The following is a 26767-nucleotide window of genomic DNA, read 5'->3' as shown; positions in this document are numbered from 1 at the left end:
GCATTATTAATAATGGCCAAAAAGTGGAAATAATACAAATGTCCATCAACTGATAGATACATAAAATGTGATATATCCATAAGACAGATTATTGTGTCATGAAAAGGAAGTAATGATACATGCCACCACACGGATGAACCTTGAAACCATTATGTTAAGAAAGATAAGTCAGATACAAAAGGTCACACATTGATTCCATTAATATGAAATGTCCAGAACAGGCAAATCAATACAGAAAGTAGATTAGTGGTTGCCACGGGAAGGCAGTATTAAGGAATGACTCTTAATGGGTACAGGATTTTCTTTTGGGGTGGTGAAAATGTTCTGGAATTAGATAATGGTGATGACTGCAAAGCTAAAAAAGACTAAAAACCACTGAACTGTATACTTTAAAGGGTAATTTTATGGTATGGGAACTATAGCTCAATAACATGGCACAGCAAAATTCAGCTCTCTCCTTTACATATGCTTTTTCCCAGTCTATTAGACTTTTTCTTTCTTCACTTCTCTCATCAAGCTTTGGTCCATCATTTCAACAGTATTCTTTTTTTGGGGGTGGGGGAGGCCACGTCATGCAGCTTGCAGGATCTTCGTTCCCCAACCAGGGATTGAACCCGTGCCCCCTGCAGTGGAAGCGTGGAGTCCTAACCACTGGACCGCCGGAGAATTCCCTCAACAGCATCCTTGACTAAAAGCCTAAACTCACCTGTCTGGCAAAAAAACAAGCCTGATGAATTTCTTTTCTCCAAGCTTATACCTATGACACCAAATCGTATTGGAAAAAGTCATGAGATAGGGCAGATATGTTCCACTAAAAATTCATGAACACTGGGACCTCCTTGGTGGCACAGTGGTTAAGAATCCGCCTGCCGGGCTTCCCTGGTGGCGCAGTGGTTAGGAATCTGCCTGCCAATGCAGGGGTCATGGGTTCGAGCCCTGGTCCGGGAAGATCCCACATGCTGTGGAACAACTAAGCCCATGCGCCGCAGCTACTGAGCCTGTGCTCTACAGCCTGTGAGCCACAACTACTGAGCCAGTGTGCCACAACTACTGAAGCCCGCGCGCCTAGAGCCTGAGCTCCGCAACAAGAGAAGCCACCACAATGAGAAGCCAGAGCACCACAATGAAGAGTAGCCCCTGCTCGCTGCAACTAAAGAAAGCCCACACGCAGCAAAAAAGACCCAATGCAGCCAAAAGTAAATAAATAAAATAAAATTAAAAAAAAAAAAAAAGAATCCGCCTGCCAATGCAGGGGACACGGGTTCAAGCCCTGGTCCAGGAAGATCCCACATGCCGCGGAGCAACTAAGCCCTGTGCACCACAGCTACTGAGCCTGCGCTCTAGAGCCCGCGAACCACAACTACTGAACCTGCGGGCTCCAATTACTGAAGCCCGTGCTCCACACCAAGAGAAGCCACTGCAATGAGAAGCCCGCACACCACAACGAAGAGCAGCCCCCGCTCGAAGCAACTAGAGAAAGCCCACGAGCGGCAACAAGACCCAACACAGCCAAAAACAACAAAACAAAACAATCATGAACACTAACTCCAAATGGGCCTTACTCTTGCCTCTATTCTGAACCCCAACCCACCTCAGACTCCTTCACTCGGTGGATTACGTATCTCCTATGTCACAGATAAAATAGAAACCATACAATCTTTTCCTTATACATAGTTCATTCTAGTTCATTCCAGTTCCAAGAGGAGATTTCTCTCCATTATCTAAGGCCAATCCTCTGCCTTAGATTCTATTATCTCCTGCCATTTTAGGAACCATAAATCATTGATGAGCCCTTCTCTCTCTCATATAATCAACATCTCTTCTCAATAATTCCTCCCACAGCTTTTAACAGGGCTTAAGACTTTCCCATTAAATAAATAAGCAAAAATTTTAAATTCTTTCCCTCAATTCTTTCTCTCTCCAGCCACCAATTTCTTTCTCCTCCATCTTCAAGTCAACCTTTTCACTGACTCCTCACTTCTCAATCCATTCCAATTTAGCTTTAGTCCCCATCACTCCATCAAAACTGCTCTTGCTAATATCTCACCCCTAACCCTACTATGCTCCTAAATCTAACAAGATTTTCCCATTCTCATAGTATTTGCTCTTTTAGTAACATTTCAGAATGTTCATCCTTCTTGAAACTCTCCTCCTGACTCATTCATTCTCCAGGTATTCCTTTAGTCTCTCTGGATGTTCCATCCTGGTCTCCCTCACAGCCTCTCACACTGTATTTTGTCTTTCTCCCAGTGCCCCAGCAGCACTTATTCAACAATGTTTCTTCTTGTCCTAAGGCTAGTGCACATGCTCATCTCTACCCAGAGTATTCTGCTTAACTTCGCAAATTTAAGGCTTTGGATTATCATTTTAGTTGTCTCTTCTTCAGAGAAGCCTTCCTTGACTCCTCCCTGTGCCAGACCAGGTTTTTGTTTTGTTTTGTTTCTGGAACAGTAAGAGGAAAAAGTTTTTAACTAATCACATGAAATTGACATGACATGCTATTATAAGTAAAGGAAGATAAATAATACTGTTACAAAATTTACATTTCTCACATCCCTTTCAGAGGAAAATGCATTAGGATTCCTCTTGATCTGATGGACTGATTTCCGTAAAATTGTTTTTTTTTTTAATAGTAAATAACAGTATATTTTCTCAGACTGCTAAGAAGTGGTCAGAAAGGCAACTATAAAATCTATAATGAAAACAACTGACAGGATTAGGGCTGTTTCATGAAATATTAAGAACTATATCTCTTTTTTGGCTGTTAAATCAATGCACCTTTTCACTGGTAAAGCAATTGTTTGCTGTACCACAGAAAAGGTGCACTGATTTAAAGAGCTTCTTCTTAAGTAATATACATTCAATTGTTCAAAACTGAAGTGAGTTTTCTTTCTAATGTTGCCCTCTTTTGGAGAACAAGCAAATATCTTTGTCTTTTGTATACAGTTAGGCAAATATTGTGAAATGCAGCTCTTGTGATCTAAATTTTATTCCCTCACAATTAAACGGGGGCAATTAATTATTATTAGGAATAAGCCTTTGAAACACTTCCAGCTTTTAAAACAGCAAGGCTTCTGAATAACTTCTCAAAACTAGCTTTCCATTTTGGTGCATGACCTGATACCTGACACATTTGATCTGTATTTTAGTCATTTCTTCTAATATCTACACTTTGCCTTCAATAAGGGTTAGTGTTGTGGTTTCAAACAATTTTTACATATAATAGAGTAAGTTTTCATTTCACAGAACTGAGTTTTTCCACTCATGTACCTGTGAAAGGTAATTTGAGCACACACATATTTGCATACATATTTGTGTGTATACATATACATTTTTTAAAGTAAGTCACTTTTACCATTAAAATAAAGCTAGACAACACGGAAACTACGAGGAACAGTTTGTCTTCCTTAGAAATCCTTTTCTAGGCTGAGAAGGGCAAGTACAATTTGCTGAAGGATTTGATGAAGCTCTAGTCTTTTCATCATGTGTTAATCCCACACTGTCATGTCTTATCACCACAGCTACATACATGTCCACTTCCTCAGTAGCACTAGCCTCGAGGTGTAATGTCTATCATAAACAGGACATTGCTGACCAAGCACTCAATACTGTTTGCAATCATTCAGCAACTCATTCTCCACTTTGCCCAATATTGGTATCAAAGTAACACTGACAACTCACCAATATCTTCCTCTGTACACTGCCCCAAATAGATATACACGTTCATTCCAGCTTCTCCATTTCCTAACTGCTGGAACTACATCTTCAAAGAATGCTACTTTCATGCACCCAGCTGTGAATGCTGCCCGCCATGCCACGTAGCCCTGAAGTTATTTCAGTACCAAGGTCTTTTGGTCCAGAGACATTTGCCAGCACACATTATCTACCACAGCACGGACCATCTATTTTGCGTCATCCACTCCATTTCCCAGATGCTGTAGGGATCAGAATACCCCAACCCCATGGGAATCCTCTTCAGCCTGTTTCCCCAAAAGACTGAGGTCCTGGGACTTCCCTGGTGGTCCAGTGGGTAAGATTCCACACTCCCAATGCCGGGGGCCCAGGTTCGATCCCTGGTTGGGGAACTAGATCCCGCATGCATGCTGCAACTAAGAGTTTGCATGCCACAACTAAGAAGTCCACATGAAGCAACTAAGAGTCTGCATACTGCAACTAAGAAGCGCGCATGCCGCAACTAAAGATCCCACATGCTGCAAACTAAAGATCCCACATGCTGCAACTAAGACCCAGCACAGCCAAAATAAATAAATAAATATTAAAAATTTTGAGGTCCTGCTGGCACTCCTCTTCTTTCCAAGAGGAAAGAAGTATCTTTGTCTCTTTGTTAAGATACTCAATGTTTTCTTTAATGTAAAGAAATTGTTCTTCACAAAACTAATCAAGTGGTACCTTTAATATCTAATGGATCACGGTGACTTTGGTGGGCAGCTACTGGATGCTACTATGAGAATCACCCTATATTGGGAGGTGGGAGAGTAGTGGCACCTGTGCCTGCAGAACGATCGTGGGCGTCTCACAGCCCTCCGTTAATCTCAGAGTTGGCAACTACCTGCAACCTGAAGCACATCAGGGAGATGCTACCTCCATGCACCTGGAAGTGGAGAAGGCAGCCACCCCAATATGTTTTTATAGTACTACATATCCTTCCTTTGTGGCATTTGTAACAATTGTACATTAATTTGCTATTTGATTAAGGTAAGACATCTTCATTCAACTACTAGTTCCAAATACGTATAAATTCTGCCTGGTTTTGCTCACCACTATATCCATAGTGCCTGGCACACAGTAGATGCTCAATAAATATTTGCTGAATGAATGAATCCTGAAGATGTCTTAGAACTAATCCAAGATTTATTTTACTTTACCATAAGTATCTGTCTGATGACCTCATGCAAATTTATAGGGATTGGCCAAGTAGAATTCCTCTGTGTCACAGAAATAGGAAGGATCCAAGAATTTTATTGTTATAAAGGATGTAGCTGATAAACACACTAAGAACTTATTTCTTCCAATTCTGACCAAGTTCCTGGTAGAACTAATCTCGTATGTCAATGTACCTTTTTTGCCTGGCAACAATTTCATAGATTTTTGAATTTTATAAGCAACCAACTACTGACTTGATTTTTATAGATAACTGCAACACAAGATTGGCAAGTGTTCTAATAAAGTTTCAAACTAAATACATCTTGATAAAATAACTGTTCCTATTTCATCCTGGAACCTATCACCCAAGAGAACCTGGTCTTCTGACATCTTCAACTTTCTTCTCTGCTACCACCAATACTTAAGCATCTATTCTTACATTTTTCTCTTGTACTTTGGTAGAAGCATTGTCCTTCAGCCTTTCAGAGGCTAGAGCATCTATCTATGCTTTTGAATCTACCTTTTCCATAGGCCTTACTCCAGTAGTTATTGCCTCCCTTTCTATCTTTAATCTTTTCCTTGCTTACTAACTCTTCAGGCTGAAGTCTCCTGTTATCAAGAACACATTTACTTTTGCCATTTTAGCAAATTATCATTCCAATCTTTTACTTTTATAGTTTTAAAATTATGGAAGCAAGAAATGCTTGTTATATTCAACAAATGGTTCGGGGACACTGGATAACCATATGCAAAACAAAGAAGATGGACCCCTACCTCACACCATAATAAAAAAATTAACTCAGAAGGGATTAAAGACCTAAATATATAAGCTAACATTACAAAACTTTTAGAAAAAAAATTGGCATACGGTTTAGCTATGACCTCAAAAGTACAAGCAGCAACAACAAACATAAACAGGACATCATCAAAATAAAACGTTTGTGCCTCATAAGACATGAATTTCAGAACAGCATTATTCATAATAGCCAAAAAAGTAGAAATAACTCAAATATCTATCAACAGATAAGATAGATACAAGGTGGCATATCCATACAAAAGAATGTTGTTCAGCCATACCTTGAAAACATGCCAAGTAAGAAGCCAGACACTAAAAGTCCGTGTAGTATATAAAAAATATCCAGAAGAGGCAAATCCATAAAGACAGAAAGCAGCTTAGTGGTTGCGCAGGGCTGGGGCAGGGAGAGGATTATGGATTAAGTGGTTATGGCTAAGGAGTATAATGAAAATGTTCTAAAATTAATTGTGGTGATGGATGCACAAGTCTCTGAATATACTAAAAACCACTGACTTGTACACTTCAAATGGGTGAATCAATAAAGCTATTTTTTAAAGAAATACTTATTATAAAAATTTCAAACAGGGTGCCGCAGTGGTTAAGAATCCACCTTCCAATGCTGGGGACACGGGTTCAACCCCTGGTCGGAAAACTAAGATCCCACATGCCATGGGGCAACTAAGCCAGCACACTCCAACTACCGAGCCTGCGCACCACAACTACAGAGAAGCCCGCGTGCCTCAAATACAGAACCCACGCTCTCTGGATCCCACACACCACAACTAGAAAGCCCGTGCGCAACAACTATTGAGCCTGCATGCTCTGGCCCATGCACCACAACTAGAGAGAAACCCACACGCCACAACGAAGAGGCCCCGCGCTGCAACGAAAGACTCCACGTGCCGCAACTAAGACCCAACACAGCCAAAAATAAAATTAAACAAAATTTAAAAATTTTCGAACAGTATAAAAGTGTATGAAGTTCCTTTCCTAGTCCCACTCCTCACAGGTAAACAGTATTAACAAATCGATATGTATCCTCTCAACAGTTTCCCCCGTGTATAAACAAACATACAGAGAGAATTAAAAAAAAAAAGAATCCACCCTTCAATCTTTCACCATAATATACACATACACTTTCTCCCCCTGAAAATACTTCTGACATCTTTCCTAGTCAATACACATAGCACTGCCTCATTTTTTAAAAATTACTGTGGTTAAACAATACACAACATAAAATTAACCACTTTAACCATTTTTTAAAATATGGTAAAATACACATAAAATTAACCACTTTAACCATTTTTAAGTGTACAATTCAGTGGTGTTAAGTACACTCACAAGGTCACACAACCATCACCACTATCTATTTCCAAAACTTTTTCTTCATCCCAAACTGAAACTCTGTACCCATTAAACAATAATTTGCCATTTCCCTCTCCTCCCAGCCCCTGGTAACCTCTAATACACTTTTTGTCTGTATGAATTTGCCTATTCTAGATACCCCCTGTAAGTAGAATCATACCATATTTGTCCTTTTGTACCTGGCTTATTTCACTTAGTATAATGTCCTCAAAGTTCATCCATGTCATATAGCATGTATCAGAATTTCATTCCTTTTTAAGGCTGAATATAGTCCATAATTTGTTTATACCACATTTTGTTTAACCATTCATCTATTAATGGATACGTGGGTTGCCTCCACCTGTTGACTACTGTGAATAATGCTGTTATGAACATGGGTGTACAAGTAATCTGTTTGAGTCCCTTCTTTCAATTTTTGGGGGTATATACCTAGAAGTGGAATTTCTGCATCATATCATAATACTATGTTTGACTTTGTGAGGAACTGCCAGCCTGTTTTCCACAGCAACTGTAACATTTTACATTTCCATTCCTCATTGTTTTTTAAACTACTGCTTTTCTTTTTAAAATAAAATACCTTTAATTTCAAAATGACCACGAAGGTCAGTCAATAAAGCACTGGGTTAAATAAGGTTGTTTCTAATTTTTCTCTAGTACAAACAATATTGTAACAGAAATTTCTGTATATCTTTGCATACTTATGGGAATATCTCTGTAGGACAAATTCCTAGATGTGGAACTGCTAGATGACTTTTACATTTTTTTTTTTTTTCCCGGTATGCGGGCCTCTCACTGCTGTGGCCTCTCCCGCTGCGGAGCACAGGCTCCGGACGCGCAGGCCCAGCGGCCAGGGCTCACAGGCCCCCAGCCACTCCGCGGCATGTGGGATCCTCCCAGACCGGGGCACGAACCCGCGTTCCCCGCATCGGCAGACGGATTCTCAACCACTGCGCCACCAGGGAAGCCCCGACTTTTACATTTTGATAAATGTCAAATTACCCTCCAAAAAAGTTTCAGTGATTTATACTTCTATCAACTGTTTATGAGAGTGCCCATTTCATAAAATCCTTGCCAGTATCAATCTTTTCAATCTTTGCCAATCTTAGAGGCAAAAATATTTTAATTTTTTAACTTTTTAAAAAAAGTTTTAATCTGCACTTCTTGTTATATCACAAATGATCTCAATAGAAGGTTTGAGGCTTAGCAGTTAAGCCTCAGATGAGAGAAAGTCATTGATAACTGCAGCTTAAATATAAACTTATCTTAACTGTGGTTCTGCCATAGTCATTAGAGAGGAAAATGAGTTCTACATAGGAAGTTATTTCACTTAATTTGACTTTTACATGAAAACCTCTCCAAAATATACTAAGATTTTCCTAAGCTTGGGAACTCCATATGTGTAAAACATTTTATTCATCTAGATCCCACCCTTAAAGCATTACTGCTAATCTGTCTTCAACAACATTATTGTAGACCTATCGGGTAGTTGAAGAAATTAGCTCTGAGTTGTTTTAACACTGCTAAAAATTCAGTGGAGACAATGGTACTGTAATATGTTAACTGTCTATTCTTTAGGATCTGGAAGTCTTACTCCTACATTAAATTAAGTAATCGGAAATCAACATTCTTTCTTCTAGTACTCAGTGCTTTAACTGAGTTAGAATGTAAAGTTATAATATTTACTATAACAGTCAAAAAAATCATTTGAACAACATTCTTTATCTTTTGTAAAATTATAATTGAAAATGTCAACTAAGTTTTACAGTGTTTTTTCCACAAAACATAATTTAGTGCCAGGAGAAAAACAGAATTCTTTCTCCAGATAATTTTATATATGTGTCCTTTTTTTCCATTAATAACTAGATAACCCAAAATATATTTCTTTTGTTCTTAATGACAGGAACCTGAGAGCTACGTTGTACATGCCGAGTAACACTGCAATATTTTTTTTTCATTTCTAATGAATTTCTACTGTTAAAAAATCTTTATTATTCTTTTAATATATGCTTTTAAAAATATCACTGGAATGCTTTATTTATATAAGGAGAAACATTCTCACACTGCATGACTATATTTCTAATACTAAGGAAGGCATGCTCAAGCAAACAGACAACACCATTTTGGAGGTTTTGGAGATTGTTATAAAACCTCCAAAGGAAATATGATTAATATAATTTGAATGCCACTATGTGATTTTTTGCAAAGGCAAAAGATAATTCAGGGCCCAAAGTGCCAATTACAGAGGGCAAAACTTTCAATAATTCTTCTCTAAGTGCTTAATAGTTAACAAAGAAAGGCTAATCATCCACACTGGGAATTTATCCAGTCCCTTTGGTTCTTAGTGGGACAATTATACAACACTATAGATCTATCCATTTCAGTTGTCTCAATCTGAGAACCACTGTTCTACCCAATAGAAGGCAATGCTGTTGTTAAAAGTTATGCCAATTTGGACTTCCCTGGTGGCACAGTGGTTAAGAATCCACCTGCCAGGCTTCCCTGGTGGCGCAGTGGTTGAGTGTCCACCTGCCAATGCAGGGGACACGGGTTCATGCCCCGGTCTGGGAAGATCCCACATGCCGCAGAGCAGCTGGGCCCGTGAGCCACGGCCACCTGGCCTGCGTGTCCAGAGCCTGTGCGCCGCAACGGGAGAGGCCACAACAGTGAGAGGCCCACGTACCACAAAAAAAAAAAAAAAAAAGAATCCACCTGCCAATGCAGGGGACGCGGGTTCCAGCCCTGGTCTGGGAAGATCCCACATGCCACTGAGCAACTAAGCCTGTGCACCACAACTAGTGAGCCCGCGCTCCAGAGCCCACAAGCCACAACTACTGAGCCCGCGTGTCACAATTACTGAAGCCCGCGCGCCTAGAGCCCATGCTCCACAACAAGAGAAGCCACCGCAATGAGAAGCCCGCGCACCGCAACAAAAAGTAGACCCTGTTCACCACAACTAGAGAAAAGCCTGTGTGCAGCAACAAAGACCCTACACAGCCAAAAATAAATAAATTTATTTTAAAAATTATTCATTAAAAAAATTATGACACTTAAAAAAAAATCTGATTATCATTCAAAGCTATTTGCGGGGGGTGGGATGGCAGTGGGATGAATTGGGAGATTGGGATTGACATCTATACACTAATATGTATAAAATGGATAACTAATAAGAACCTGCTGTATAAAAAATAAAATCAAATTTAAAAAAAAAAGCTATTTGCGTTGATCTCTATATTGTAAAAATATTAATATATTTTTACACTGTATTTGCTCCTTAACATGCGGTAAATTAAATCTCAAGCATAATAAAATATCATACTGTAGGAAATATGTACTTGAAAGTAAAAAAAATGAAATCACTTCCAAGAAGTGATTCTGATTCCACCAGAATCAAAGAAGCTTTTTCTATCACACTAAGTAGACTGTTTATTTGCATATCTCATTATTTATGTTGCTTTAACTGGACTTACAAGCTCAAATAACTAAACTGTCTTCTCAGAGCATATAACTGAATGCTTACCTCTCAAAAACTAAAATTCCATTTCTTTGATTTAGTCAAAATTATTAGCTTCTCCATTAACAAGTCGTAGTAAATTTTTTTTTAAATATTGGAAAAGACAAAAAATGATTTGCCAGAAGTTCGCAGTCAATAAAGTAAATAAAAACTTTATGTTTTTAAACAGTAATGAATTTCCACAAATACTTTGCCCAAGGAAAATTCTATTTGCTAGAACACTGGAACATATTTTTACTTCCACAGATGATGATGCAATCACTTAAGAAATTTCTCAAAATACAGATATTTGAAATTCCCTTCTGACCCTTTCAAAATACAGATGTTCCCAGAGTAAAAGGGATCACATTAACTGACATCAGTACACATAAACTCTTTCTGCTATTTTGCGTTTGAGATGCCTTCTTCAGAGGCATAAAATATGAAGGAAACAGAAAACACTCATTTATTACACTTGTAAAATCTTCAAAATTCAGATTTACAGTGATGGGTAGAAAATGTCTTGACATAGCTATTAGATTTCCAAAACAGTAGAAACTTTTAATTTGTTAAAATATGAAAGGTATTAGATATTTTATGGAGCAAATTCCTTCCTTAACAGTTAAGAGCTCTCTCTCAAAATATATATTTTATTTTTAAAAGGGCTGATGAACAATTTTCCTTAAGAGTAAAGATGAAAATCACTGTGCTGTGGAACTCTTCTTTTTACTATGTTGTTTTGAACACAAACACACACCCACACTGCATACTTTGCCAAGCCTGGGTGAATTTATTGTAGTGTTACTCAGTCTTCTAATGCTTCTAATGCTACTGGCTAAATATCTTCTGCTATTATAAATAATATGAAGCATGGTTGGGCCTTTCTCAAAAATCCAATAAAATTGCTTCTCAGAGCTATAAAATTATAATATTTAAAAAATAAGTTCAAAATATTTAGAGGTATTTAGTTCCTAAGAGAGAAAAAATGTTTGTAGACCACCTTTCTGAGAGTAATCTATTTTGACTTGTTAGTAAAAGCCCAATGACTCTGTGGGCTGAATATTTTGTCAAAAGGTCTATTGTTTATATAGAAAATTTCCAAAAATGACTTCTAGAACATTAAGTTCATAAAATTTTGTTTTAAATGATTCCTAAAAACAGCAAAATCTGGAAAATTTAGATACTTACTAGGTATATGACAGTAAAAATGCCTAGCATCATGTAATCTCTGATAAAATATACAATGGATTTAGTTATTTTATTAAAAATAGATAACGGCTTCATTTTTTTAGACATGAATAAGGTTCTGTAAAATGGAAAATTAGCTTATTCAAAACGAGGGTTAATTACTATGCACAGAAGCATTATAAACCATGGCTCAACATGTCTATCCAAATTAGTTACTGCAAATCCTTACCTTGTATTAGTGTTACTAAAATCCAAATCACATTATAGGAATGTGATTAGGGGCAAGGGGACAGGTAGTGGTATAGGGCAGTTAGGAGACCAGAATATGTGTGTGGGGATGCTGGAGGGTAATATGTGAAGGACATAAAGCTTTGCCTAAAAACAGTAATTAAGAAAATGAGATCAGTGCATTCTGTCTAGCCTTTATAGTACTTTTGCTATGACTCATAGCAACAATGTTAATTTTTTTTGTTTGAGTGCCTAAGATAGTTGTTAAAATCTATGTACTCCTTTGCACAATTTTTAGTTGACAAATGAAATTTTTCATCGTAAGAGTTTCAAAGGATTTAATTCTGTCATACTGAAAACAGTGGTAATTTCTGAAAAATGATTACTTATTTTATGTATCCAGTGGACTCTAAATACCATAATGATTTTATGCCCACCATCATCCACTTTAAAAAATTATATTAATGAAGCATTTTTTAAAAACTTGGAAATTTTACATTATTCTTTTCTTTTTTTCCTTGAACTTGCATTTTCATTCCATTTTTATATTAAAACAGTGATTCTCAACAGGGGTAGAGAGGTGGAGTTCCCAGGCATGGTGGTGGGAATTTTGCCTGCCAGGGTACATTTGGCAATGTCTGAAGACATTTTTGATTGTCACAACTGGGATGATGGGTGCTTCTGGCATCCAGTGGGCACTAGAGATGCTGCTAAACATCCTATGAGGCTCAGGTCAGTCAACAAACAACAATCATCTGATACAAAATGTCAATAGTGTTGAGGTTGAGAAGCCCTGCCCTAGAGTGATATATTTCTATGACCAAAAGTCTTTTATTCATCACATTTTCTCTACAAGAAAAATATTTATGTAAACTGATAAAAATATAAATTTCCTATAACATAAAGGCCTAAGTGTTAAAAAAAAAATGTCTCCTAGAATGGGTTATTACAATTATAATTAGTATACATTAAAGAACATGATTAAACAATCATCATCAAATATAAAAAGTGAAAATATATTAAAAGATTCCTAATTAATGGATAAAAGCTTATTTTGTTATTTTCAATTAGGTATTGTATCTGTGAATAAATATTGCTACAATGAGACGGAATTCAGCTCAATGATACTTCTATTTTCATTTTTATGAGAGCTGAGAAAACTTTATGTAAATAAGTAGATGGAAAAGGAGTTCTGTTGAAATAATGTCACTTATTTTGTAAGCTCCTATATGTTATATACACTAATAAGTTACATAGTGACCTTTTATTAAAAATTATTTCAGTGATCTATCAGCCAATAACTTAAGGAGATTCTCTTAAATATTGTTAAAAGCAAAGAATTTGAAACCAACTGACTTGCAGAGGATTTGTTAGGTAATCCTTCAAGGCATTCATTTTCTCACTACCTACTGAGTAACCCAGAGATTTTTCAACCCCTGCTTTACTACAGAGACCAAATTAGGCCTTGTTCAATGAAGACTCTTTGGGAACTTCCCTTACTTTAATATGAGAACACAGCTTCACTTATCAGGTAGGGTTTGGGATATCTCAGCAGGCATTTTAAAATCTAGTAATTTCTATTAACTGCCCCATAACCACGTCCATCATGAAAAGTCAGGCACGGGTGTCATCAAATACCTATGCCTAACACCCTAGTTCTTAGAAATCATATGATGGGTTTTATGAAAATTAGATTCTCAAGAAAGAAAATAGTCCAAATATGACTAAAATTCTTCCCATTACTCCCTTACCTCTTAGATACTCTGTACTGTGCTGTGGTCAATTTTCCAGTCTCAGGGTCATGTACTGTAGCTCGGCTCAGCTACAAAAAAAGAGAAAGGACAAGGACTTACTCACGTAGCAGGCAATTTGGGGCTTTTGTTTTGTTTTGTTTTGCCAAGCCACAGGTGATTGGAAGGGTTCAGATTGGTCTGGATGGTAGGTAATGGTTTCGAATCAGCAAAAACATTTAGAAACGTGGCAATAAGAAAAGCCACTTGCAAATCAAGAGAAAATGGGTTGACAGATTTTTGTTGTAGATTGTCCTTTCACTTTTTTTTTAAAAATCATTTGAAGCTCTATGTAAATTTTTTATAGCACTGGGTTTCACAGGTGCTTTCTCAGATCTAGAAGTTTAATGTTCTTTAAATTATTTGACAAAAGAATAATTAGTGGTCTCTTTAGTCTCTTTAAATTCATTTTTTAAAACTCTCACCAAGCTATAACTGTCGTTAAATCTCTCTGGTGAAGTAAAAGGCAACTAAACTCAGAAGTAATAGCATTTGAAAGACTGAGATCTGAAGCATAACTCTGTTCTTTCCATTGCCAGCTTTTAAGTCAGCAAGTTTTTTAAAATAAAAACTCCAACAGGAGAAATAGATTACTCCAAAATGACAATGTTGTTTTATAAGATGCATGAACAAATGCCAATACAATCATCATGAAGAATGATGTGAATTCACCACAGCATTTATGAATATGAGAGAACTACATAAACAAAGACTACTCCCAGATTAATCCAGGCTGCTGCTTTCTTTCCCCCCCTCTTTGGCAAGAAAAAGGAAAAAGAAAACAAGTATAAAAGCCATTTCCTGGATATCTGATTCTTAACCTGAAGAGCGATGCAAAGCATATTAACTCCCTAAAAATAACAGACCAATTAAATATTAAAAACAGAACTTCTAGTTAAAGGGAAAGACCTGTGAAACACAAAGCAGTTTATCCATGCGTAAAAATAGGTGGTGACTTGACTGGAGACTGAAAATGACCTACTTCCCTTAAATGAATAATTCCTGTAGGATGTACAAAACACTCATTAGAGGGCAAAATATGCAGCATACACATCTCTTACCTTTTGCTAATTCTGTAATGTACCGTCTCCAAGTCTCCTGTTATTGGGTTTGAAATGGTGGCTCGCCTCAGCTGTGAAGCCAACCATCAAAATAGTTGCATTATAAAAAAAAAAAAAAAAAAAAAGAATCACATTTATCCAATCAGTCAGAATTCTGGAATTTTTTTTTTTTACAAAGGAGGCTAAAAAGAGAAAATAATTCCATAGACTTCCAGTCACCTGTGTTTAGCCTTGAAAGCCTGTTGATTTTTAAATATTTTATATTTTTAAAAGTTCTTTAAAATTTTTTGTTTTTGTTTTGTGTGAATGGAGGGTACACAAACAAAAGAGACTGGAAATTAAATTTCTTTCAACGGTTAGAGGACGTGAAGTGAGGAAAAGAAATTTCTAAAATTTGAAGTCTAACTTATAGTTATAAGAATGGCTATTTGCAGTTAATAATCCATTCCAAACTTTTTGTTTTAATTTTTTCGGTGATGGAAATGTTTGCAAAGATAATGTTCAAAATTTGTTTCAAGGTCATCTTTTCTTCCTTCAAGATATTTACTCATATATTTCACATAAACAGTGAAATAATCTTGGATGAGCACAAAGACAGATGAAAAGAACTCATAAATGTTAAGAAACAGAAGGAGATGACAGCCAAGATAATGATTTTAAACTTTTTTCTAAAAATGAAGGATGATTCAGATGTTAACAAAAGAGTATAAAATTTTTACTGCCATTGAATTACTTGATCAAATAATCCAACTGAGGCATCCACTTTGAAGATTGAGGCCTCCAAACCCAGAAATATAAGACTTGATCTCCAAGCTGAAATGAACTCCTAATAAATATTCTACCAAGGTAATTTTGGTTTACTGACCACAAATAGTGAACTAAAATCCAAAAGAGAATGACAGAATATGATGGGATTATAAGTGGCATTCTGCTTAAGAGATTTATAAGAACTCCCTTGGACAACATCCATACATATTAGACTCGTCTTTTCCATTTAAAGTGTAATCTTTAGTAAAAAACAAAAAGTACCCATTTGGAAAAGTAGTAAAACTTAACAACAACAACAACAACAATTCTGACTTCAAGTTTATTCTACAGTACAGATATCCAGACAACTCAACTTTTATGATATAACATGGAACAGCAAACTGTGGTCCATGGGCCAAATTCATCCAGCCACCTGCTTTTAGAAATAAACTTTCATTGGAATATAGCCACGTTCATTTATGTATTTTCTATGGCTGCTTTTGCACTGCAACAGCAGGGGTGAGTAGTTATATAACAGGCTATACAGCCTGCAAAACATAAAAAATATTCACTATCTGGACCTTTACAGAAAAATTTGCCAACTCCTGTGTAATAATTGAGCAAAAATATTCCTAGTGTTTATTTAACAATCTCTTTATGAAAATGATGGCGGTTTGTATTTTACTATCAATAAGACCAAACAGATCTTAAGAACAAGCTGATGGGAAAAAAGGCAAGAGCATAAAGGGCAGGCTTTCTCACACCCCCACAAAAGAAGAATTTCTATGCTAAACACTAAGTTTATAGGATTGTGTTTACAATAAATTGTTTTTCTTATTAAGATAAATGACGTGGGTTGAAGTCAGAAAACTATGATGTCCTTATTTCAGATTAGCAAGATGTTTGTACCCAGCTATATCCTTCTAGTAATAATGTACCTAAACAGGAATAAAAGTACTTCAAGTATTATTTCAGATAAAACTATAGAAGATATAAAAAGTTGGTCTTTGATTAGTCTCTGAGATTAAAGGGCTCCAAAGTACATAGAAAACTTTTTCAGGAAGGTGCTGAAACACAAATTTTTCAAGTGTGAATAAAAATCTCATCTATGGTTTTCATAAATAAGTGCTTAAAACCCAGTTGCAAGGTATGTTATTTGTGTTGATAACAGAGAACAACTGGTACAGAGCTTAGTTAATGCCATTAGTTTGCAACAACAATATCTAAAACTATCTATGGGCTTATTGCCATGTCAATTATCATTTTTATAATCTTGCAAAGGAAAAAACTGAAACGCCGGTAGAGTAAATTGAGGAGAGAAAAAAAGAAAAAAATTATTTACCCTTGGTTTTGCTAGATCTTTAACAATTTCAATTTCTGCATCAGAAATAATATCATGGAAGCGAATAATACGAGGCTTGTCCCACTCATCCTCCTGTTTGGCTGGAGCCAGAATAAATTTAGGATTCCGGTTTCCATCATGGTAGCGGCAAAAGAGTTTTTTCTGTCTCCGAGGAGTCTAAACATAAAGTTAAAAATATTATAAATATATTAGAGTAATAATATTTTTAATGCTTGTTCCTATGAAGATAAGAAACAATAATCATGCTAGTGTATACACAGAGTATCTGAGGAAGAACACACAAAAGAAACAGTACCCTGCAAATATTCTGCATCAAATGGGACCTTCAGGATTTTAAAAGTTTTATTAATGATTATTTTCTGGAAGAGATGGTAGGCCTTAAATTTTTAAAAGGTGAGGTTTCTCTTTAACCCCTTCTCTCATCAAAATAAAGTTCAGGCATTGTAAATATGAAAGAAATAATAAAATATTTATAGAAATATGAAATGAATGGCCAGCACTGCTCCAAACTTCACAAGGTAACCGGGAAGCACTCAGAAAGTGTCTAAAAGAAAAAAAAAAAGAAAACAAAACAAAACCTAACCAGGTTTTCCCAAATACCTCCCAATTTTTAAAAACTTTAAGGGATTTTTTTTTTTAAAGTAAAGAAGAAAATGGGTAGCTCTGAAAAAGAGAAAATAAGTTATTAAACAAAGAAGCCAGGTGCTTTTACTAGCAGGTATTAAAGACAGAGTGGTCAACAAAACAAATAAAGGTTCCTTTCAATCATCTATGTATTATATTAGCTAAATAAGTTATTCCATTGCTGATTCTTCTCTTGATTAAACAAGTATTTCATATTATGAGGTAGGAATAATATTAGTTTTGGTTTTAATTATTAACTACACAAAAACAAATAATGATTCATGTTTATTCTTGTACTTTATTTACCTAGAATCAAATCCAAGGTTTTATATCAAATAAGCTTTTTATATGATGATGAGATGAATTTAACTATTCTGAGAAAAAGGATGCTCCTTTGACCTGGGGCAGAGTTGACGTGTGTGTGTTACATCAACAAACTGGCAAATTAACAGACTTCTGTTTTTATATCTGTAGTTCTATTTTGCTCTCTTCTTTAAGAGATTCTAAGGGCAATAAAAAATATCTGCTTACTATTGGAAATCTGAACACTGACTAGATATTTGATGATATTATGGAACTACTATGAATACTGTGATACTGGAAATACCATGATAATGGTATTGTGGTTATTTTTTAAGAGTCCTTATCTTTAAAAGACACACTAAAATATTTAGATGTGAAATTTTAAAAAAATGTTTCATGAGTCTAATTTGTATTTACTTATTAGCTCCCAAAGCGAAAGTAAACATGTTCTTCTGGGAATCCACAAACTTATCAAAAATGTCAACATAAATATGATCAACTTATTTGCTGTTACAGGTTAGGCTGTCAACAGTGAGTCATCAAATACCAGGAAGTCATCAACATAAAAACGTAAAACCCAGCTTCAGTTTATCAGTAGTAGAGAAAAAGTTAAACACTATTCAAATGTTTTCACTTAAAAGTACTCACTTCAAAAATTCACTAACTCCTTCTACGTATGCCCGCATTCAGCTGAACACTAGTACCACATGATATTCCTTAAATAAGGATTCCATGATCAATTAATGTTGAGAAACAAAGTATATCCTATCCATAATGCATATTATCATAAAAAGGATCTGAAAAGTCCTAAAGCTGAACAGAAACTATGTTCCCCACGCTTGAACTTTATTATTTTTGGCCTATTACCTATTAAGTATCCTGAAGCACTGGTAATCTGAGTACGAATACATAAATATAGATATACAATAAACAAAGAGATATTTATAGACATGTTTTAGTATTTTACAGAATAACTGTTAAAGCCAAAATCTGTTTAAAGTCTTTGTGCATTTTTTTTTTTTTTGTGGTATGCGGCCCTCTCACCGTTGTGGCCTCTCCCGTTGCGGAGCACAGGCTCCGGACGCGCAGGCTCAGCGGCCATGGCTCACGGGCCTAGCCGCGCCGCGGGATGTGGGATCTTCCCGGACCGAGGCACGAACCCGTGTCCCCTGCTTCGGCAGGCGGACTCTCAACCACTGCGCCACCAGGGAAGCCCAAGAATTAGATAATTTAAGGGAAGTGATAAAGTTTTTTCTTATATTTTAATGCAAAAGAGATTTCAGCAATCTTAAATAGAAATAATATACCATTCTAAACCACCCTATGAAACAGTGGATTTATCTATACAGTGATCTCTTTTGGTTCTGCTCCTAGTCAACCTTGACAGGATTGCCTAGTGAAATGTTTTTGTCTATTTAAGAAATATTAAAAATGCACAAAGGGCTTCCCTGGTGGCGCAGTGGTTGAGAGTCCGCCTGCCGATGCAGGGGACACGGGTTCGTGTCCCAGTCTGGGAAGATCCCATGTCCCGCGGAGCGGCTGGGCCCGTGAGCCATGGCCGCTGAGCCTGCGTGTCCGGAGCCTGTGCTCCGCAACGGGAGAGGCCACAACGGTGAGAGGCCAGTGTACCGCAAAAAAAAAAAAAAAAAAAAAAAAAAAAATCTGATTCTTCACCTTAAAAAGCCTGTTTTAATCTATGAAAAGGGTAATAATTACCAAAAACACACTGTAATGGTATATGATTCACAAGTTTTGTTTTAAAGCTATTTTACTAAGGGTTGGAGCATATTAAGTGTGACACCTATAATAAAGTGATGTGGCATACTGTAATACTTTATCAATAATTCTGATTTTTATCACAAATTTTAAAAATAAAAGAATTCTGAATCTCTCTAGAACTATGTACAAACACGCACACACATCCACTTCCACACACACACAATTGGCTTTTCCACTTTACCATTTTGATACCCTCCCCACGGCACAGCATTTCGTACTTCTGTCTCTCTGGCAGGTAATCCGCAGCAACCCCTTTTTTCTTCGGTGTGGTTTTCTGATCAGATTGGTCATCTGAAGCAGACTTATTGGCATCTTTTTCTTTAGCCATTATATACTCAAAATATTTTAAGTTACCATTAGCTCTCTGATGTTCAGGATCTATTAGAAATGAAAGAAAGCATGTCCATGAGTAAGCTTACAGTTGTTCAAGCATCAGAATACAACAATATACAAACTGAGGAATATATAAATTTACCTTCCAAACCAGGATGCTTTTGAGAGTGAAAGGAGGCACTAATGAAAATTAGTATACCAAAACAATAGGTATAAACCTGTACTGCCCAAAGCACATCAAGACATATATTCACCCTCTACAAAAAGAGTTCTGGAGATGGAATCAGCCATTTATTTCAAAGTAGCAATTACCGCTTCTACTTTGAGAATGTTCCATGTGAGAATTTACTAATCAGCTTTGATGTCAAATGAATTTTAAAGTATTACTTATTACACTTATTTGAAGCAATGGAAAAGATTTTTCTGAGATTGAAATGTAATGACCATGAGGAAGACAAGGTATACAGTTCAAAAGCAACCTTTACCACAGACACATTATAAACGCAGAACACAGTCTACTTCTGAGGGCTGAGTGGACTTCCGTCCCAAAATTCTAAGTGAGATGGAAAAGAGAAACTAAAAATATAATTTTCAAATAAGCCAGAATCCACTAACTGCCTTGGAATTGCTAGTCATAATTGTTAGCTATCTTTTAGTAGGGGAAAGGAGGACTACTCCACCCATCCAGGAGAAAAAAAATCCAAACCACCAGACACACACAAATGAAAAAGACAGAACAGAACACAGAAATTTCACTTGTGACATTAATTGAAGTGTTTAAAAAATCTAGCCTTAGATTTGTAAAATACTTCGTCTTTGAGAAACTGCTCATAATATATGTTGTGATACACACAATATGAGTCTACTTTTGTAAAAGAAAGGGAAAAGAGGGGAGGGGGAATACTACGAGGAAACAAAAAAAATTGGTGGGTATCTCTGAGTGACTGGCTCTGAGTGATGACTATTCTGTATTTTCTTCTACAATGAATGAAGTATTTTTTAAGTCAGGAGGAAAAATATCACTAAAAAATACTGGGGAAAAAAGGGTAATTGAATTAATATCTCAATTTATTAATTCACTCAACTAAGAAATAACCTAATTATCAAAAGCTTATTTTCAGGGCTTCCCTGGGCGCAGTGGTTGAGAGTCCGCCTGCCGATGCAGGGGACACGGGTTCGTGCCTCGGTCCGGGAAGATCCCACATGCCGTGGAGCGGCTAGGCCCGTGAGCCGTGGCCGCTGAGCATGCGCTTCCAGAGCCTGTGCTCCGCAACGGGAGAGGCCACAGCAGTGAGAGGCCCGCGTCCCGCAAAAAAAAAAAAAAAAAAAAAGCTTATTTTCAGATGACCAATGTTTTTGAACTGTTCAACTCTCCTAATATACACATATTTACCTATTCATAAAAAGAATTTTTTTTAAGTTTTAAAGCTTCGTTATACACCAAAGACCACATGAATTTTTTTAGCATACAACTCCACCACAGATTCTGAGTTAGTAGGTCTGGTATGGAGATCAAGGAATTTTCATTTCTAACAAGTATCCAAGTAATTCTGATGCATGTGGCCCCTGGCTCATACTTACAGAAATACTGTATCTCTGTTCAAAACACTAGTGGTAAAATCTTCATAAGATATCATATTTTCCTAACATTTGAATATGACAATCAAATATACTTCCAGTCTATTTATTTCTATGAAAGAATTTCAACCAGAGGATATAAAATGGAAAATCTCATGCATGCGCCCTCAGGACCGCAAAACTTAAGGACTGAGAGACTGATTTCCCATAAATGCCTAATTTTCAGAAAACTGATAATATTGGAATTTTCTTAAATTACAGGGAATTGGTCAAGGGTTGCCTCATATCAATCTTAGGAAATGTTGCTTATGGTTTCCAGGGGCATGAACAATAAATCACCCAAGTTGAGCTGGTGTTAAAAGTAAGCTGAGGGCTTCCCTGGTGGCGCAGTGGTTGAGAGTCCGCCTGCCAATGCAGGGGACACGGGTTCGTGCCCCGGTCCGGGAAGATCCCATATGCCCGTGAGCCATGGCTGCTGAGCCTGCGCGTCGGAGCCTGTGCTCCGCGACGGGAGAGGCCACAGCGGTGAGAGGCCCGCGTACCATCAAAAAAAAAAAAAAAAAAAAAGTAAGCTGAATTGAGCTTGTTTGTATGACTGGACTGGTTTTATCTGCTTAGGGAATGTTCAACGCTAGTCCCCATTTGTTTTTGATTTGAACAGACTCTAACTGAACTTTCCCCTCTTTACATTCCCTGCCCATAAACACAGCCTACCCCAATCCCTCAATGGACTCACCTGTAGCTTCCTACATTTTGCAGGTCCTGAATGCAATTCCTCTGCTATTACTCAACTCATGTTTTTGACAATTTTGAGTTTGCCTCATTTTACCTTTTTATTTAGGTTGACATTTCAAATCACTATTTCTGAATATGAAATGCAATAAACCAAAAACTTCCTTCAAAGAACACGAGTCAATATTTAATATGCAACAGGGTAAACAAATATTTTTGACTGAGTTAGCTAGGAGGTCCAATTTTGAAATTCCTGAAGAGTACAGAGCAGAGAAACACAGCTACTGTTGTAGTACTATTAGGTGAGAAAGACCAGTCGCCATTTATTTAGAGGATAAACAGAAAGATAAAGTATGTCTGACAGATGAGCTCCTGACTTACGACAAATAAAAAGTACCAAAGCTATATGACAAATATATACAGTCACACATAATTATAATTAGTATATCTATATATCCACCAATACATGTTTAACCTTGAATTAGGCCAAATTAACATACCTAGTTCAAGAAGCTTCTTTGTGAGCAAAAGTGCTTTATCTAGGTCTCCCTGCTGGTACACTGCATAGCTCAAATAATCTAGAACAGAGACTTTATCAATTGTAGAAACCTCGCCTTCATCCAGCTGTCTTAGTGCTTGTTCCATCCACAGTTCTGTATGGTAATAATCTGCTTCTGTGTAGGCCACTTTGCCCAACTCAAAACAGTCCTCAACTGTTAGAAATGATTTGTGTTTTACTCCTATGGAAACAAAATACAGAGAACTTTAGGAATCTTAATACTATTATATACTTATTTAGGACAACACAGCTTTCAAAGTACTATCTCCCTCTCATTTGAACCTCACAACAACCTTCTGAGGTAGGAAAAGCAGGAATTATCCTAAGTTTATAAACAAAGGAACAATCTACAAGGTAGTGAAACATGGCAAGGATCACACAGCTAATAGGTAACGTAGGACCTATAGAACCCGAGACTTCAATTATCAGCCATCATACCAAAATGAAGCATCAATTAAGTTGAAGCATGCAATTTTCCAACACAGCGGGAATCACCATATGAGATATATCTAACTCTTAACCAACAATCTGGGCAAGGGATAAATGGACAGGAAGAGAGACAAACCTGTCCATTGATTCTTTCCCCTCTTCCCTTCCCCTACAGTAACCCTTTTCAAAAGCACTAATGGTATGTAATTTACATACCATAAAGTTCACCCAGTTAAAGAATCCAATAGTTTTTAGTATATTCACAGAGTTGTACAACCATCACCATAATCTAATTTTAGATCATTTTCATCACCCCAAAAAGAAACTCTGTAACCTTAAGCAGTCACTACCCGTCATCTCCCCTTTCCTGCCCTATCCCTACACACCACTAATCTACTTTCTGTATCTGTAGGTTTGCCTATTCTGGCTATCTCACATAAATGGAATCACACAACATATGGTCTTCTGTGACTGGACTCCTTCACTCAGCATAATGTTTTCAAGGTTCTTTTTATTGCCAAATACTAGTCCATTGGGATAGACTACATTTTGCTTATCAGTTGATGGACATTTGAGTTGTTTCCACTTTTTTGGCTTTTATTAATAATGCTACTGTGAACATTCATGTACAAGTTTTTCTGTGGACACATTTTTTCATTACTCTTGAGTATATGTACCAGTGGAATTGCTGGGTCTTATGTCAACTCTATGCTTAACATTTTCAGAAACTGCCAAACTGTTTTCTAAAGTGGCTGCACCTTTTTACAATCCTACCAGCAACGTATGAGGGTTCTGATTTCTCTACATCCTCACCAGTACTTGTTATTGTCCACCTTTATTATAGCCATTGTGGGTATGATGTAGTATTTCATCGTGGTTTTTAAATTTTATTTCCCTAAATGATGTTGAGCATCTTTTCACATGTTTATTGGCCATCTGTATATCATCTTTGGAAAAATGTCTATTCAAATCCTTTTGCCCATTTAAAAATTTGGTTACTTGTCTTTTTATTATTGACTATTTGTTTCAAATATTGTACAATTACCATTACTTTCATAAGAATAAGGAAAAAGAGAGAAAGAACTATAGAAAGAAATAAATGTAAAAAATATACTCTGAATGATAGCAACCATATAACACTGCATTTTTATAAACAGTAAATCAGATGAGTTAAGTGGAGACTTTAAGAGCCTGAGTATTTTATGTTTTTTGTGTATACCATGTTAAGTAAGCAACAGAGAGAAAATTACATCTGGACCACATATTCTGGGGTGGTGGGGAGGGAATTGCTTCTGATATAAAACACAGTTGACCCCTGAACAACAAGGGTTTGAACTGCATGAGTCCACTTATACGTGGATTTTTTTCAATAAATACATGTATGTACTGTAAATGTATTTTTTCTTCCTTATGATTTTATTAATAACATTTTCTTTTCTCTAGCTTACTTTATTGTAAAAATACAGTATATAATACATGTAACATACAAAATATGTGTTAATCAACTGTTTAAATTATCAGTAAGCCTTCCAGTCAGCAGTAGTCTATTGGTAGTTAAGTTTTGGGAGAGTCAAAATAGACACGCAGATTTTCAACTGCTCAGGGGGGTCAGCACCCCTAACCCCAGCATTGTTCAAGGGTCGACTCTACCTAGAAATGCTGAATTAAATGTAACAATTATCCATTTGTACTATGGCCAAGTTCACAGGAATTAAGCAAATTTCTTAGGGCCAAAACCAAAAAGGAACTTGAAACCTAGAGAGGTAAGCAGAGGATGAAGCTGCATCTCCTCTGGAGGCAGTCACTAGATCAGAATACTAGAAGCTTGATTTTTAACCACCAAGAAAGGGACAGGAGATAAAGCCTCAGGCCCATGCAAAGTGACAAAGCAGACCCTTGAAGAACTACATCTTGAATGGGAGAATGAACTAGAAAAAAAACTCTGTCAGCTGGCAAAGAGAAACAACAAAAGAACTTGTTTTTCTCAGTCTTCACTGCAGGTAGGTGAAAAACAATCCCTTAGAACTCCACAGGCACGCTTTCAGGGAGGTTTTCATTTCAAACATATGCTATCTCCATGGTCTGGAAAACTAAAGCCAAGAATTTAACTTAAAGTAGTCGTAGGTTGGTAATGCAATAGGACAACTGGCAGAAGCAACATTTATACTCTGCAAAATGCACCCTCACCTCAGGTTTTGCAATATTCCAACACACAATCTGAAGAAATGCATACAATCCAAAATCACAAAGCACATGATCAAACAAGCCACTATGAGCAAAATTAGCAAAAACTATTAAAAACCAGTATTAGACAGTCTTCAGATGTTGGTGTTATCAGATTAAGAATACAAAACAACTATGATTAAAATGTTTAAAGAATTTTTTAAAAAATAGAAAATATGAACATGTAAGATACCCTAAAAAAGACCAGGCAGATTTGAGTGGGGGGAAGAAATAGAACTTCCAGAAATTAAAAATATTATCAATGAAATAAAGACATATTGGTCAGGTTAAACAGCAAGTTAGACACAACAAAAAAAAGAGAAGAATAAACCAAGAAGTGAGAACTGAATAAATTACCATGGGATAAACTACCCAGGATGCAGCAGAGAGGAGGAATACATATGAAGTTCTAGTTAAAAGACAAGAAAGAAAAAATAAGAAGACAGAAGACAACAGCATGTGTCAGAAGAAGACAACAGAATGTGGAAAAGGCACTATTTAAAGAAATATTGGTGGACAATATTCTAGCATTAGAATACATGAAACTTCAGATTCAGAAAGCATAGAGAATAATAAGCCAAACAAAGTACATGCAAGGGCTTCTTAAGGATTTGTTTCAAGGAGGAACAAAACAATTCCAAAAGAGAAGTCTGAGGTACCAAAAAAAAAAAAAAAAAAAAAAAGATAACCAAAGAAATTGGTATACATTTAAAGAAAAGTGAGCCATCAGATTGGCAAAAATCTCAAAGTTTGAAATTTTTTGTGATGCTGTGGGGAAATAGGCACTCTCATATATTGCTGCTAGAAATACAAAATGACAGAACCATTATGGGGGGAAACTGGGACAATGTTAGCAAAATTTCCTATGTATTTCCTCTTTGATTCAATGGCATCACTTCTAGAAAAAATATCCCAAAGATCACTTAGCAAAAAAACAAAATAATATATGCACAAGGTTAATGGAAGTATTATTTTTATAAAAGCAAAAGACTGCAAACAAACCAGATGTCCATCAATAGGCGCCCAGTTAAATAAACTATGGTAACTCCACAAAACAGAGTAACATGCAGCTGTAAAAAGAAATGAGGAGGATTTCTATATAGGATATGAAGTACTATCCAGAACATATCAATAAATTAAAATGCCAAAGTACAGGAAGTATTTATACCATGCTGCCTTCTGTGCTGATGTTGAAAGGAAACAGGAATATATATACATTTGCTTATATTTTCAAAAAGAAACAGTGGAAATGAAAAAGCTAATAAAGTGGTAGTTACATATAGGAAGAAGAAAGG

At 36.4% G+C, this 26767-nt stretch overlaps 1 protein-coding gene across 4 annotated transcripts in view; it reads right to left on the bottom strand.

The window, feature by feature from the left end:
* The window catches only part of P4HA1 (prolyl 4-hydroxylase subunit alpha 1), a 94441-nt gene that overhangs the window by 21259 nt on the left and 46415 nt on the right, over nucleotides 1-26767 (bottom strand). For 3 of the 4 annotated variants that reach the window (XM_079899935.1, XM_079899937.1, XM_079899938.1), the window contains 4 exons: nucleotides 22762-23001; nucleotides 19800-19996; nucleotides 16892-17068; nucleotides 14803-14873 (listed from right to left, as the gene is read on the bottom strand). In XM_079899935.1, coding sequence (XP_079756061.1) covers nucleotides 14803-14873; nucleotides 16892-17068; nucleotides 19800-19996; nucleotides 22762-23001 — 685 coding nt within the window. Of the gene's footprint in view, nucleotides 1-13702; nucleotides 13774-14802; nucleotides 14874-16891; nucleotides 17069-19799; nucleotides 19997-22761; nucleotides 23002-26767 lie in introns of all 4 variants that reach the window. The other variant, XM_079899936.1, reaches the window with a different exon arrangement.

This window comes from Stenella coeruleoalba, assembly GCF_951394435.1.
Source record: "Stenella coeruleoalba genome assembly, chromosome: 16".
NCBI classification, from domain to species: domain Eukaryota; kingdom Metazoa; phylum Chordata; class Mammalia; order Artiodactyla; family Delphinidae; genus Stenella; species Stenella coeruleoalba.
Note: the sequence above shows the minus strand (reverse complement) of the source record. Positions and strands in the feature narration are given on the sequence as shown.